The following is a 13,345-nucleotide window of genomic DNA, read 5'->3' on the forward strand; positions in this document are numbered from 1 at the left end:
GGTAAATGGTAAATGGTAAATGGTAAATGGTAAATGGTAAACAGTAAACAGTAAACGGTAAACGGTAAATGGTAAATGGTAAACGGTAAACGGTAAACAGTAGACTACAGACTACAGACTACAGGCTGCAAACCAGGGGCTTGATAAACTGGGATGAAAAGTCTTGGTCTTTTTTGTTTGATAAGAGAGGACACAGGGAAGACAAGGGAAGACAATAGAAGAAGAGGACGTGGAAAGATCATGAAAATGGCAATAAAAATGAAAACAAGGATGACAAAGATAAAAGATAAGATATGGGGAAAAAGAGAAACTCAACACCGAGTATTACATCCAAAATTCATCACGTTACGAGAGAGGGTAGGAGTAAAGGAGATAGTTAACTAAATCAAACATCAAACGTGCTATTGGATATTAAACGTAAAACAGGATAAAATGTGTAAACGATGGAAATGAAGATAAAATGGAAATGAAAATGGGAATGGGAATGGAGATAAAAATGAAAATGAAGATAGAAATGGAAATGAGAATGGGAATGAAGACGGAAACAAAAAAGAAATAGATATGAAATATACGAAAAACAAAACCAAACGAACAAGTTCGACCGCTGCACGCTGCACATTAAACAGGCTCGATATTCTGCAGCGGGACATAACCTTCATCTCTGATACGAGGTGCACGTCTAAACGAACGCAACCTGGCGACCAAATCGCTCAAGAGACCAGTACCAGTACCAGTACCAGTACTAGTGCCTGCACGTCTGACGCGCCGACCGAGGCCGGGATCACTTGCATCGGCCTTGTCCAAGACATCGACAGACATCCAGGCGGGGCGTTTCCAGAACTTGAGCAAAAGACTGCTTCCCACCACACTGACACTGGACGCGGCCATGGCAGCGCCGGCGGCCATGGGATGCAAGTGCCAGCCCAGGGGCAAGAAAAAGCCCATGGCAAAGGGCAGGCCCAGGACATTGTACATGCAAGCCCAGACGAGGTTGAGGCGGATGCGGCGGAAGATGGTCTTGGCGAGGTGCAGACTGGTGGGGACGTCCAAGAGGTCGTCGGACCGCATGAGGACAATATCGGCCGCCTCGACGGCAACGTCGGTCCCGGAAGCCATGGCGATGCCGACGTCGGCGGTGGCGAGCGCGGGCGAGTCGTTGATGCCGTCGCCGACCATGGCGACGACCTGCGGGCCCCGGCGGGAGGGCGAGCCTGTGCTCTGGATTTCGCGGATAATGGCTTGTTTCTGGTCTGGCGAGACGCCGGCGTAGACGTTTTCAGGCGGTATTCCTGCCAGTGCCGCGACTGCTTGGGCGGTGGACAGCTGGTCGCCGGTCACGAGGGAAGTTTCGAGTCCGAGATGGTGCAGGGCACGGATGGCGGCAGTGGCGGTAGATTTGAGAGCATCAGAGAGGAAAACGTTGCCCGCGTAGACGGAGTCAATGGCCACAAAGATGGTGGAGATGCCGGCGGAAGATCTGGATGAGGTAAAAGAGGCTTTTGCACCTGCACCAACACCACTACCACGGCCATCACGGTAATCGGGATCGGCGTCTCTTGGCAAGGCGACTCCGAGTGAGCGGAGGTAAGCGGCGTTTCCAATGGAAACGTGATACCGTTTTCGCGCGGCATGATGATGATGGGCGGCGGGGGAAACCATTGCGGATACTCCCTGGCCGACGGAAGCCTCGAAATCGCCTGAACTACCCTCGATAGAGCCGTCTGCTTCGAGACCAAGTTGCTGCTTCGCCTTGGCAAGAATGGATTTGGCAATGGGGTGTTCACTGCCCACTTCGGTCAAACCCACCAGCGTCCACCACAACCACTCTTGATCCTCCCCATCCCAGTCGGTTTCCAGGTTTCTTTGGACTACGTCCATTTTCCCGACAGTCAGTGTGCCGGTCTTATCAAAGACGACATGTTTTACCTTGGTCGCTGTTTCGAGAGCCGCTCCGCCTTTGACGAGAATGCCGTGTTCTGCTCCAACGCCGGTACCGACCATGACTGCCGTAGGCGTACTGAGGCCGAGGGCGCATGGGCAGGCAAATACAATGACAGAGATGCAAAGTTTAAGGCAGACCATGAAACGTCCACCGCTGGCTTCATCCGTGAAGATTTTGGGTGGGTGTGGAAGCAAATGGCTCAGCACGATCCAAACAAGAAACGTTACGAGTCCGAGGGTAATAACTGCAGGGACAAAGTAGCCGGCAACCACATCTGCCAAGCGCTGAATAGGAGCTCTACTCGTTTGCGCGTCTTGAACGAGCCTGACAATCTGGCTGAGCTGTGTGTCTCGGCCTGCCCTTGTGACTCTAAAATCAAGTCTGCCCGCGCCATTGACCGTTCCTGCAATGAGCGAGTTGCCTTTGCGCTTGAGAATCGGTACTGGCTCTCCAGTAACCATGCTTTCGTTGACAAAACTCTCTCCACGTGTAACGGTTCCATCGGCTGGGATCTTATCGCCTGGGCGGAGAATAACAATGTCGCCAATCTGAATCAACTCGGTTGGTATAGACCTCTCTTCAGACGCATTGCCGTTCTCGACGTTATCAGCGGACTGAGAAGTTTTATCGTCGCCTTTTGAATTCTCCCACATTTCTGCGGCTTTTTCGGCCGCGATAGGGTCCGTGTAGATGGTGGCCATGGATGGCGCCAGTGACATTAATCTCGATAAGGCTCTTGATGTTTGGCCCTTGGCTCTATTTTCCAAATAACGTCCAAGACTGATAAAAGTTATCAGCATCGTGCTTGTGTCGAACACTGTACTTGGGCGCGTGTGGGGTTTTGAAAGCACCGAGACAATCATGGCGCCAACGCTGAAGAAGTAGGCGGCCGAGGTACCCAAGATGACAAGAACGTCCATTGTTGGTGAGCCATGGCGGAGCGATTTGAGCGCTGAACCATAGAATCGTTTGCCGATGCCGAACTGAACCGGTGTAGTGAGTGCCAAGCACACGACATCGCCGAGGTAGAGTCCCGGGAGTAGGAAAATTATCGAACCAAAATCTAGCGCTGGAAGAAACATTGGAATAATCATGCTAATAAGAAACACGGGTATCGCAAAACAAAGAGAAACATAAAATGCTCGCTGCCACTCTCGGATTTCCCGAAGCTTTGACAACGATTCTAACTGAGCATTGTTGTCTTCCGAATCTGCCACCAGGGCATTCATCCCGGTAGCTTCTATTGCTTCCACCAACTGGCGAAGACCAGTCATGGTAGGTTTATGTGTGACGGTGGCTCTTGAGGTGATGAAATTGACCGAAGTCGATGTGACTCCTGGTAACGCGGATAGTGTTTCCTCCAACAACGAAGCCGAGGACGGATCTGTCATGCCGTAGATCTTTAATTGAACAGCCGACGTAGCGCCCGCTCTCTGGACACCTTCGTTTTGAGAAGATATGATATGAGCATCGAATCCCCTATCTTCAATGATGGAAACAATTTTTTCCGCGGAAAGCTTTTCGGGATCGTGCACAATAACAGCTCGCTCTGCCAAAAGGCTGATATTGAATTGCGCAACTCCTTCGAGATCCTTGAAACCGCCTTCAACAGCAGACGTGCAAGCACCACAGGTCATGCCTTCTACAGCGACCGTCGTTGTCAAGACTCTTCGCTCTGGTCCGCTGGATTGAGCACCCGTCCGCTTCAGAGACGTCGATGGTTGTGATGGCTTGCTGTCAATTATTGTCGCACCGAATCCGCGTCCTTCAATGATGTCTGCAATCTGCTCCGGACTCAAAATATTCGTGTCATGTTCGATGACAGCTCGTTCAGACAACAGTGAAATGCTGATTGACTTCATGCCAGGAACATCCTTGAAGCCTCCTTCAACCGCAGAGGTACAGGCGCCACAAGTCATGCCTTCAATGGCAACGGTTGTCGTGGATAAACCATTGTTTCCCAGATTGTCGTCCAACTCGACCTCAGCATCATAATCTCCATCGCTCTCTGTGGGTAGATCGGTCGACAATATTTGCGCATCGAAGCCTCGGTTTTCAATAATTTCCTTAATCTCATCGGGCGACACCGTTTGGGGATCATGGACAACGACAGCCCGTTCGAGTACCAAGCTGACCGACACGCTGCCGATTCCATCAACCTTGCTAAATCCGCTTTCAACGGCCGACGTACAGGCACCGCAGGTCATGCCGTCGATCCGCACAGTGGTGGTAGCCATATGCTTCGAAGACACATCTCCCTGTGGTACGGGAATTGTCGACATTTTGCGATCGGAACCAATGTCTTGCTTCGACATTGGCAACAGTGGCGAATTCATGGTGTTGCAACTCCGCTCACACCTTGCTTAGGGTTACACCATTCAAGCATGCAGCTGTGGTTTCTTGGTTCTCCGCAGCGCTTATGGGAATGAGTTTGGCTCAAGGATAGCGATCCGCCAGTCGGTATTCTGCGCGGCGTCTAAAGCGTCATTTCCCCTCACTATATCCTCCGTATTAGCCACAGGGGTCGCAGAGAAGAAATAAAAGACACATGGAAGAAATTCAGGTACATGGTGGCTTTATTACGTACCAGCTGAAGAGGAGGGATTTGGGGCCTTAGGTAGCAGCTTTGTCAGATTAGATTGATAATTTTGCCGCCAAGCCCCCGGATCCCGGCAAAACTATTCGCGATTGCGCCGAAACTTTTCGGGATTTGCGGAGACCGAAATTGCTAGTGTCTCGTGTTTGTCCGAGAAACGGAGTCGGCTGAAGCACAAACTGTTGGATTCAACGTGTTAAAAGCCCGTGTAGTGACTATAAAGATAACTCATTGTCAGTAATGATATATCAGTCCTTTTCAATATGAACATTGATAATGGAAATTGCTCCTCAAGAAGAGGCTGAGGAGTCAAGGTATATATCCTCATCCATAGGGAGCCTGGCGAGGAACGACCAGTAGTGCATTAAAGAATGCGACGAGCGACACTGGCATGAACGGTGTGAAGGGATAACATACACAATAAAAGTTGATGAAAATCGTTTATTGTCTCTGTTGAATTATTAACATTGATTTTCCTCTTGTATCTGAGGACCTGGGCAAGCTTGTGATGGCGGGGATGTGTTCGACCGCATTCGAACAAGGTAAAGGCCACTTGAACGTACCGTGTACACTTATTAGTCGATTACTAGCCGTGCCTGAGCTTGCCCAAACGTCATGACGAATTCAAAAGTTCAACAACAGCCCAGAGCGAGCAACTATTGAATACAATTCGTGAATTTAAAAGCCTATTTCGAATAGTTGAACGAGGAGTGGCGGCCTGCACAATTTAACTGAAATACAATTATTGACCTTCAGACACGCGACTGACCTATCATCTTTCCCTTGCAAGTGCCCTCCTTCGCCCAGGGCAACAATCGCCCGCATTCCTCCACGCGATCAGCAATACCATAGAATCTCCATTCGCCATCATGGAGCAAACCAGGGCGCTCAACGCGCTCGAGCCTTTTGTCTTGCTTTCCAAGACTGCATCCTCTCCGCGCGCAGCTACAGACCTCATCACTCAGGCTACTTCTGCTGCTAATACTTACGTCTTTGCGGAGCTACTGGAGAGCCCAAACATCCAGGCTCTCCGCAATGCCTCGCCGGAATACTCTCGCTACCTGACACTATTGGAGATATTTGCATGGGGTACATGGTCAGATTATAGCTGTAAGCTCCTATACTTATCCATCGCTGTTCCTTGGGTCTAGCTTCCCGCGTGATCTAACAGCAACTGCTTCTTTAGCTACCCCAGGCCTTCCAGAGCTTTCCGAACCTCAAGCACACAAGCTACGGCAACTTTCCCTTCTTCCGCTCTCTGCCTCGCATTCGACTCTTACATATGCTCATCTGCAAGATGCCCTTTCGCTCCCGACCGTCCGAGCGCTAGAAGACCTGATCATCAGTGCTGTTTATGCCGGGCTGCTCCACTGCAAGCTTGACACAATGTCACGGCGTGTTGATGTATCATCCGTGGCTCCTTTGCGGGACTTGCGACCAAAAAATGTGCCTGCAATGATAGACGTCTTGGACGACTGGGACAGTCGATGCGTTAATGTGCTGGCAGACATTGAAAGCCAAATACGGGACGTTCGACAGCGAACTGCTGATCGGAGACGGAGAGAGCAGACCATCGAGAATATGCTTGACAGAACTGCCATGCAAGACAAAGGTGGAAAGCGGGCCGCTGTGGAAGATGGGGAAAAGGGGGATGGCCTCAATAATGACCAAATGGATTTGGATGATCAATTCGTCCGCATGCCTAGGAGTGCTAAGAGAGGCGGACATTTTTACGGGCCAGGCCGAAGATTGGGATGAACTTTCGTGGTCCTAGGGAAACGATTTCAGCAAAACATGAATTTCGCTGCATATTCATTGATGGGTTGCTACGGGTGTTTGGGGACAGCAACTTGATGTCGTAAACATCTCACCCGTCATACATAACGTCTTCGCATTCAAAGGAGTTCATGGGTTAAATTCCTCGTATCATATTATCGAAAATCGCTCATCAATGCTATTCAATACCCCAAAACGCTGCAAATATTCAAGAAGATTTGCTAATTTTAGGTGCTCATTGTCCAAGAGCGTGCTCCCAAAAACAAGACCAAACGCCTTTCTCGACCCGTAAAAGTTGAGTGCGATTTGAAATTTCAACAAAACGCCCTCCAATTCATTATTTGATCATTACAGCGTAATACGTTTGAGGCTATTGCTCCGCCAGGTGCTAAGGATTTTATGGTCAGCGCTTCTTCACCTTAGATCAAAAGCCGCGGGAAAAACTCACAGCCCATTCAGGAATGCCTCTGATCTGTTGATACATGTACTTCTCGAGCTTGTTTGCGCTCTTTGCATACGGAGTATGCTCATTGTTATACCGTCGACAGTTATCAAAGATGAGCTTCGCATCCCGTATGAAGTCTTCAGGAGTTGGGTACATGTCCTTCTCATGCTTTTCCTCCATCGTAGATAAGTCCATGGGTTCCTTAATGACATCGTAGTAGTCGACGACTTCATCCTTATTAACCGGCTGTGTGAACGGCCAAGCAAATCCTTGGTTTTGCATATTATTGAGTAGATGAAGGAGCTGGTTGTAATTGGGGCCATGGCGCGGCTGACGGGCTAGCTCGTCCATGTCTGGAGACCATCCGGACTCTCTAATGGCATCAATACTCATCGGTTCAATCTTGCAGACGCCATTTTTCCATTCCTTTGGTGGTTGGTGCACGATATGGCTCTTGCTGAATGCCCGAATCTTTGCGTGAACGGCCTCCTTTTGCTTCAAAAGCATCCGTCCGACTTCAAGGTACCGAATCTTCGGCACCATTGTGCATTGCATAATCGTTCCACCTTCATAATCTTTGATATAGCCCATCCAGCGCTGCCTTTCCAGAGTTATTTCTTTCGTGAAACCCTGCTTTTTGAAGTATCCAATAGCATAATTGTCCGCATAAGTCAAGAAGTGCATGACGTCAGATGTTGCTTTTACGTAGTCCTTTAATCGAGTTAGTGAAGCGACTTTGCCGCAGGATCGTATACGTTGCTTCTCGCACCTTTAAATGTGACATCAAATGGGCACCGTACCCTTTGACTTGCTGGTCCGACGAGATGGCGCAGAAGACTATTTCGGCAAATTGCCGGCCTTTGAATGGTCGATACGTGATACCCCTAAATAGCGCGTCAGAATTTATAGATCCCGGAACGAATCTGCAGTGGAAAACTGGGAACGCACCCCACTACTTCTAGTGGCTTCTTGACGATAGCAATGGACAAATGGGTACGATCATAAACCAGTCGCGCGATATAGTCCTTCGGCATTTTTGGGAGTTGTTTCTGGAAGATACATTTAAGACCAGTCAAGATGATCAAACTCTCGCGCTCATTATCATTGTTGACAACTCTGAACTCGATTTCGCCATTGCGTTCTTCGATGACAGCGGGCTTTTTGGAAATGGCGTGAGCGTTGGAAATAGCAACAACGTGCAGCTTCATTTCAACGGACCTTTTCTGGAAATGGCACCACTTTGAGTGGCTTCTTTTCACCCTCTTCTGAATCTTCATGAGAGTCTTTGACACGTTTATTGGCGACGGTGGATTCAAGGTCCTCTGAGGCCTTGCGTTTGTTATCTGATCATTGGATTAGCGAATATTATGGACGATAAATCTCATGAATGTACTGACTCTCGTCTTTGAGATTGGTCATGATATTCGATCTGTAAAATGATTAAAAATGCCAGGTCCTGGGTTTCAAAGCTGGACTGTACGGGGTAAATGCGGAGGGAGATGCAGTATGATGAACGTTGCACGGAGGCGTAGATCCCGAGCCTCGGAGTTAACTAGAGCGTTCTTGTTTGTCGCTTAGACTTCCATTTTCGGGATGTTCCTTTGCCTAGCGCGCTGTACCTACGGCACGCGGGGAAGGCCACATACACCTCATAACACGCTCTCGTAATTGGACAAGTAGACGTAAACCGACCTCCGCGTGTCCTTGAGTCCTGGAGTCAGAAGGCTCTCCTAATCACGACAATTGCTTCAATCACATTCATTTGAGCATATCCTCACTTCAACACGATCATAATTTACTCTTCGGGCGGCCTTTTTTGCTCGTGACGTCCATGTCTTCATCTCTGCGGGAAGTCTGGGAGGGAGCTTCAAGCAACCCATTTCAACCAACTGTGGGCAAAAACAGTCAATTCGTGGTTGGTTTCAGCTTGCTCTTGACAGGCACGACTTTTCTCAATGGGACTTTACTAAGAGTTCCGAGCTAACTCAAACACAGGTCTGATACTGGCTGGTTTGTTCGGCCTAAGTTGGTCTCCCTATATCGCAATTCCTTTCATCTCACTGACGTTGCTTAGACCGTTCCCTCACATCTCTGCCTCTCCTTGGAATACCTGCATCGCTCGCATTCGGGTATGTCTCTTAACTCTCATGTGGTCTAAATTCTCTCGTTGACTGTGGTTTTAATAGCTTCGGCGCCGTGTACATGATTTGCGCGGTGGGGGTTTATGTTTGAAAGCGTCCATTCACCAACTCGGCCAGATACCTCATCTACTTGTCATACATCTTAGAGACTTGTATTTGTATCAAGTGTATTATTCTCATCGTCATAATTTCAAATATTGAGAACGGGGCTCTTTGTTTTTAAGGAGGGGTTTGAGTTCAGAGATCTTACGTTTACATATTACGCAAACCAAGATCGAGATAAACCCCTGAAATCGACCAGTCTGAAGGCACCTGCTCTATTTGAACAAGGGTCTTTTTCGTGGGCAGCTATGATGACCTCGTCCGACAATTCATCAGCTCCAAGCTTCTATGCCATCTCGAGTTCTGCTCGCCAGCTCTTCCTCCTTCTCAGATGTATAAGTTTTGCTCCCAAGGCGCAAGTCCAAATCACAAAGGAGGGAATTCGGCTCTCTGCTGAAGACTCACGTGTAATGCAAGGTAAGTGTAAAAATCGCCAGGGTAGTTATGATGCAAAATGTCTGATGAAACCAGGGCTTGCTTTCCTCGATAAGAGCCTTTTCTCAACGTATAATTATATTCCCCCTCGAAAATCTTCGCATCAAGCAACGAATGATGCTGGTGATGATTTAGAAAGCGATGACGACGAACTTGACCTTCCGCCATTCCAAATTTCTCTCCCGGCTCTCCTTGAGACTCTACAGATTTTCGGTTTCTCGGAGACCAAGGATCGATGGTCGTCAAGAGACTCGCCTTATGCAGGTGGCATGAATGGCGCATTTCCCCGCGCTGGCTCTGCCGCGGCTTTTGACACGCGCGTCCTTGGGATGACAGGCGTTTGCCGTCTCAGCTACAGTGGCATTGGGGAGCCATTATGCATCATTTTAGAGGAGTCGGGGGTTACCACAACATGCAAACTCGTAACCTATTCGCCAGAAGCTCCTGAAGAAATACCATTGCGGAGAGACAGACTTGCCCAGAAAATAATCATGAGATCCTCATGGCTCCATGATGCGATTAATGAATTGTCATCGACTTCTCCAACTCGTCTGACAATAACAGCATCGCCAACTGCCCCATATTTCATGCTTTCTTCAAGTGGACCTCTGGGTTCTGCCACTGTGGAATTCTCAAAAGATCCCAAATTATTGGAGACTTTCCAAGTCAACCGCCGCTCAGTCAATACGTATAAGTATTCGTTGATTAGAGCTACTACTAAAGCCATGGCAATCGCGAGCAAAGTGAGCATCCGATGCGACGAGCAAGGTGTGCTCAGTCTTCAATTTATGATTGAAGTAGAAGGGGGTGGTGTGAGCTTCGTTGATTTCAGGTTTGTTCCTTTTCTCCCGGAAGAAGCTGATGAGGAGGCTCCGGATGACGAGGGCGGAGAGGAATCTGAAGAGTATGACGAAGACGAATGAGACCGTTTCCTTTCTGATTAATTCCTTTTAGTAGTTGGAACCAGAAATTGTACTATTTCAGACACCATAGCTCTGTTACTTGTATTGGTAGATTCGCGAGCCTCTTATCGAGCTTGAGCCGAATATTCCTCCGGACAGGATCAGACTTGAATATAATGTTTGACGAATTGAATATATCTGATTTTACTTTATATCGGTGAAAGATGGTGGAAGAATTGCGGCTCTTTAAGCATCGTTGCAAAATACTGTATAGAAGGCAATATTTATGAAGTTTAATAAATTACGTATCAATGGCAAGTGGAGAGAGCTCAGCGATGTAATTTGCCGCGGTCGGAAGTGATCGTGCGAGTGGAAGATGAGGCATTCTGCCAAGATTCCGTGGAATATAGACACGATACCACAACACTGTGCACCGATCTCCCAGAGGGGGGAAAAAACCGACAAGCTTGCAGCAATTGCCTTCATTCTCATCCAACTATTGTGAGCGCTCAATTTCAATAAAGATTACATCCTTAACAAGAATCAGACTTGGAAATGATAGGGTTTGCTGCTAATTTTCCGTATCCGGCGACGAGCTCGGATGAGCCACTGCCAAGTATATATCCGAACGCATGTACTGTTGGTACTCATTCAGGTTTTGGATCACCACGTGCTTAATTCCAAGGTCATTTCCACCTTCCATTTTACATTTTCACTGGCAATAAATCGGCTTCGGGCTATTCATTATCAATATGTTTTTCTGCATCACATTTGGAACACAGGGTGAGGTCTTATTAATGCATAAGATGGCGAGATAGTCTGGGCTAACAAGCTCGGCAGAGTTCAAATCTCCTTTAAAGGGCTATGAACACATAACAGTGAGCAATGCAAAACATTCACTCTACAAATACGGCGCGTGGCTAATATGATATTGTTCTTAGACCAGATGTCTAAATTGTATGTTCTTCTCAATTTTACGCGCTCAAAATTCGACTTTGATGTGGCGTTACTGACCGATGACCAGGTAACAACTGGCGTGGTAAGCTCTTTATATTCAACCCTTCAAGTTTCAGGCCCGTTTTTCTGACAACATATAGCTTATTGTATCAAGGATTGGTGGGTATCAAGTTCCGTCTGTTGATGCAGACCTTTTCATCTGACCGAGAAAATAACCCTTCTACAGGGAATGGATTACAATTTGCTTCATTGTAAGTGCGGCAACGTCGCCTTTCTCATATGTGATATTGGACAAAAGGTTAACAATGAGTTAAGCCGATTCTGCCGCTATCTTTCCACCCATATAAGGTAGAATCTATGTAATTTTTCTTGCCGTTCAAAATGTGCAGGCGCTTATTGTTTTGCAGGAAGTCGAATGTCAAATCTGCCACTTCAGGCAAGATCTTCGGTACGAGACATATTGAGTAGGTCTTATTTTCAGGCCCTTGTTAACTTCAAAATGCAGAGATCGGCCTGATATAGAAGCTCAGCGACAGCAGGGCCCCGGTCAAATACAGATGACTCCTCAGGCTCCGCCAGCTCCGAATATGCCTCAGTATAAATGATTGATATCCAACAATTTTGAACAACTACATTATTTAATTTCAGGGATTTTGGTTCTTCATGCCTTCCTCGTGTAATATAGAATTTGTTTGAGCATGTGCGAGCGTGTGGCACAATTTGTTTTGTGGGTATTACTCGTTCAGCTATTTAATTATTTTCTTTTATTTCACAACGTATTTAAAATATATGAGCAAATTTGCGTATCGAAAGGCCGATTCACATTGAATCTCATACTTTTTTACTGTCTGTGTTATAGAGTTAGTTGTTAATGATGATCGCTGATAGACAGGGCTGCAGCGTTGGCGCTGTTGAATTTACTCTGGAACTGTATCGATTCACTGTCGTCAGGGTGCACCTTGTCAATGAGGTTTCTCAAACGTCTCCATACCCGAGACCAGTCAAACTTCGTGCGGCTTGGCAGCAAACTGCTTGCGGGAAGAATCGGTAAGCTAGGGCGCCAAAGCCACCATATTTTAGCCGCGGAATATTTCTCCGGATAAACAACACAACTTCAATTTGCAGGGACTGAAAACCTGTCTACTTCTAAGTAGGCACAAATGGCCGCGCTTTCTCACATGCTGGCGCGAGGTATGGAGCGGTTTCGCGCTGGCTGTAGATAGGTTCTGGAACCGTGGGCGAAATAGTCCGACACTTGGCATTGATGAACATAGGCATCAGGATGCATCCTTACAGATTTCCACGCGAATATCAACCAAACGTAACCCCATAGCGTCTCTTGCCATCACTGTATTGTTATTGACTCTCTGTTGGTAAGATACGATCTCGAACTGGCAAACCCATCGATCCACCAACGAATTCAGATGTGACGAACTGACTTAGCAGAGGAGATGGCGTTACCAGAAAAATCATATCTCCGAAGTCTAACTTGTTTCGCTTCCTGATTTGCGAGGTGGGCGCTATGATGAAATTATTCGATGGAATCTGCTAAATCGGCCGTCAGATAAACTTTCTCGTGCCGATTGCTCACTATGGAGTAACTTAAGGCCAACCTAGCTAAGTTAACGTGTGGGGCTCAATTGGACATGTGCGTCAACACGTCCGACCCACGAATTTCAATACCAAAGCAGCATGAGCAATCCAACATCCACTTTTTTTTTTCCGCAGCACACTATGCCAATCAATGCTGTGGTATTGCTGAACCTAACACATGGCTGTAAAATGATACCGTACCGTTACACTTGTGCACATACCGTATGTCGGGGTTTATCAAACATTCGGCTGCATGCACTAGGGTTCCTTTCATTTAGCAAACCCTGGATAGGTGAAGGACTGGGGTCAGAGATAAGCAAAATGTCAACTCTGAAGGTCACCGATTGCGGATCATTGCCAATCGTCCAATCCTAACCACCGGTGTTTATCAATTGCAAATTTTCGACTTGCTCCTCGCTGCCCTCCACACTCTGCGTAACTGCTGAACTCGGCCAG

At 47.6% G+C, this 13,345-nt stretch overlaps 5 protein-coding genes across 5 annotated transcripts; 3 read left to right on the top strand and 2 right to left on the bottom strand.

The window, feature by feature from the left end:
- Positions 1-501: 501 nt before the first annotated feature.
- L228DRAFT_146658 (heavy metal translocatin) lies at positions 502-4,745 on the bottom strand. The gene is made up of 2 exons (XM_018329230.1): positions 4,530-4,745; positions 502-4,439 (listed from the first exon to the last, which is right to left on the bottom strand). Exon 2 carries the CDS (start codon positions 4,276-4,278, stop codon positions 619-621), a length of 3,660 nt encoding a protein of 1,219 aa, XP_018187667.1. The 5' UTR covers positions 4,279-4,439; positions 4,530-4,745; the 3' UTR covers positions 502-618.
- A 662-nt stretch (positions 4,746-5,407) lies between these two features.
- Positions 5,408-6,296, top strand: L228DRAFT_268606 (hypothetical protein; the record flags this gene model as incomplete). The annotated part of the gene is made up of 2 exons (XM_018335165.1): positions 5,408-5,648; positions 5,725-6,296. 2 exons carry the CDS (start codon positions 5,408-5,410, stop codon positions 6,294-6,296), a joined length of 813 nt encoding a protein of 270 aa, XP_018187668.1.
- Positions 6,297-6,444: 148 nt separating this feature from the next.
- L228DRAFT_247738 (histone acetyltransferase GCN5) lies at positions 6,445-8,241 on the bottom strand. Its single transcript, XM_018332715.1, has 6 exons — positions 8,157-8,241; positions 7,978-8,102; positions 7,708-7,916; positions 7,529-7,643; positions 6,763-7,470; positions 6,445-6,702 (listed from the first exon to the last, which is right to left on the bottom strand). Exons 1-6 carry the CDS (start codon positions 8,176-8,178, stop codon positions 6,685-6,687), a joined length of 1,197 nt encoding a protein of 398 aa, XP_018187669.1. The 5' UTR covers positions 8,179-8,241; the 3' UTR covers positions 6,445-6,684.
- A 1,012-nt stretch (positions 8,242-9,253) lies between these two features.
- On the top strand, positions 9,254-10,360 carry L228DRAFT_268608 (Rad1-domain-containing protein; the record flags this gene model as incomplete). Its single annotated transcript, XM_018335166.1, has 2 exons — positions 9,254-9,419; positions 9,474-10,360. 2 exons carry the CDS (start codon positions 9,254-9,256, stop codon positions 10,358-10,360), a joined length of 1,053 nt encoding a protein of 350 aa, XP_018187670.1.
- Positions 10,361-11,008: 648 nt separating this feature from the next.
- L228DRAFT_261335 (hypothetical protein) lies at positions 11,009-12,113 on the top strand. The gene is made up of 9 exons (XM_018334322.1): positions 11,009-11,122; positions 11,180-11,217; positions 11,281-11,296; positions 11,364-11,378; positions 11,437-11,455; positions 11,523-11,547; positions 11,612-11,644; positions 11,704-11,744; positions 11,802-12,113. The coding sequence occupies exons 1-9, from the start codon at positions 11,092-11,094 to the stop codon at positions 11,899-11,901; spliced, it is 318 nt and encodes a 105-aa protein (XP_018187671.1). The 5' UTR covers positions 11,009-11,091; the 3' UTR covers positions 11,902-12,113.
- Positions 12,114-13,345: the final 1,232 nt, after the last annotated feature.

The sequence above is a fragment of the Xylona heveae genome, assembly GCF_001619985.1.
Source record: "Xylona heveae TC161 unplaced genomic scaffold L228scaffold_6, whole genome shotgun sequence".
NCBI lineage: Eukaryota > Fungi > Ascomycota > Xylonomycetes > Xylonales > Xylonaceae > Xylona > Xylona heveae.

Coding starts and splice junctions, on each gene's coding strand:
- L228DRAFT_146658 (XM_018329230.1), bottom strand. CDS start 4,278: ATGAATTCGCCACTGTTGCCAATGTCGAAGCAAGACATTGGTTCCGAT.
- L228DRAFT_247738 (XM_018332715.1), bottom strand. CDS start 8,178: ATGACCAATCTCAAAGACGAGA. Junction 8,103..8,156: donor GACCAATCTCAAAGACGAGA/GTCAGTACATTC, acceptor TCCAATGATCAG/ATAACAAACGCAAGGCCTCA. Junction 7,644..7,707: donor AAGCCACTAGAAGTAGTGGG/GTGCGTTCCCAG, acceptor CGCGCTATTTAG/GGGTATCACGTATCGACCAT.
- L228DRAFT_261335 (XM_018334322.1), top strand. CDS start 11,092: ATGTTTTTCTGCATCACATTTGGAACACAGG. Junction 11,123..11,179: donor CATCACATTTGGAACACAGG/GTGAGGTCTTAT, acceptor CAAGCTCGGCAG/AGTTCAAATCTCCTTTAAAG. Junction 11,548..11,611: donor GGATTACAATTTGCTTCATT/GTAAGTGCGGCA, acceptor CAATGAGTTAAG/CCGATTCTGCCGCTATCTTT.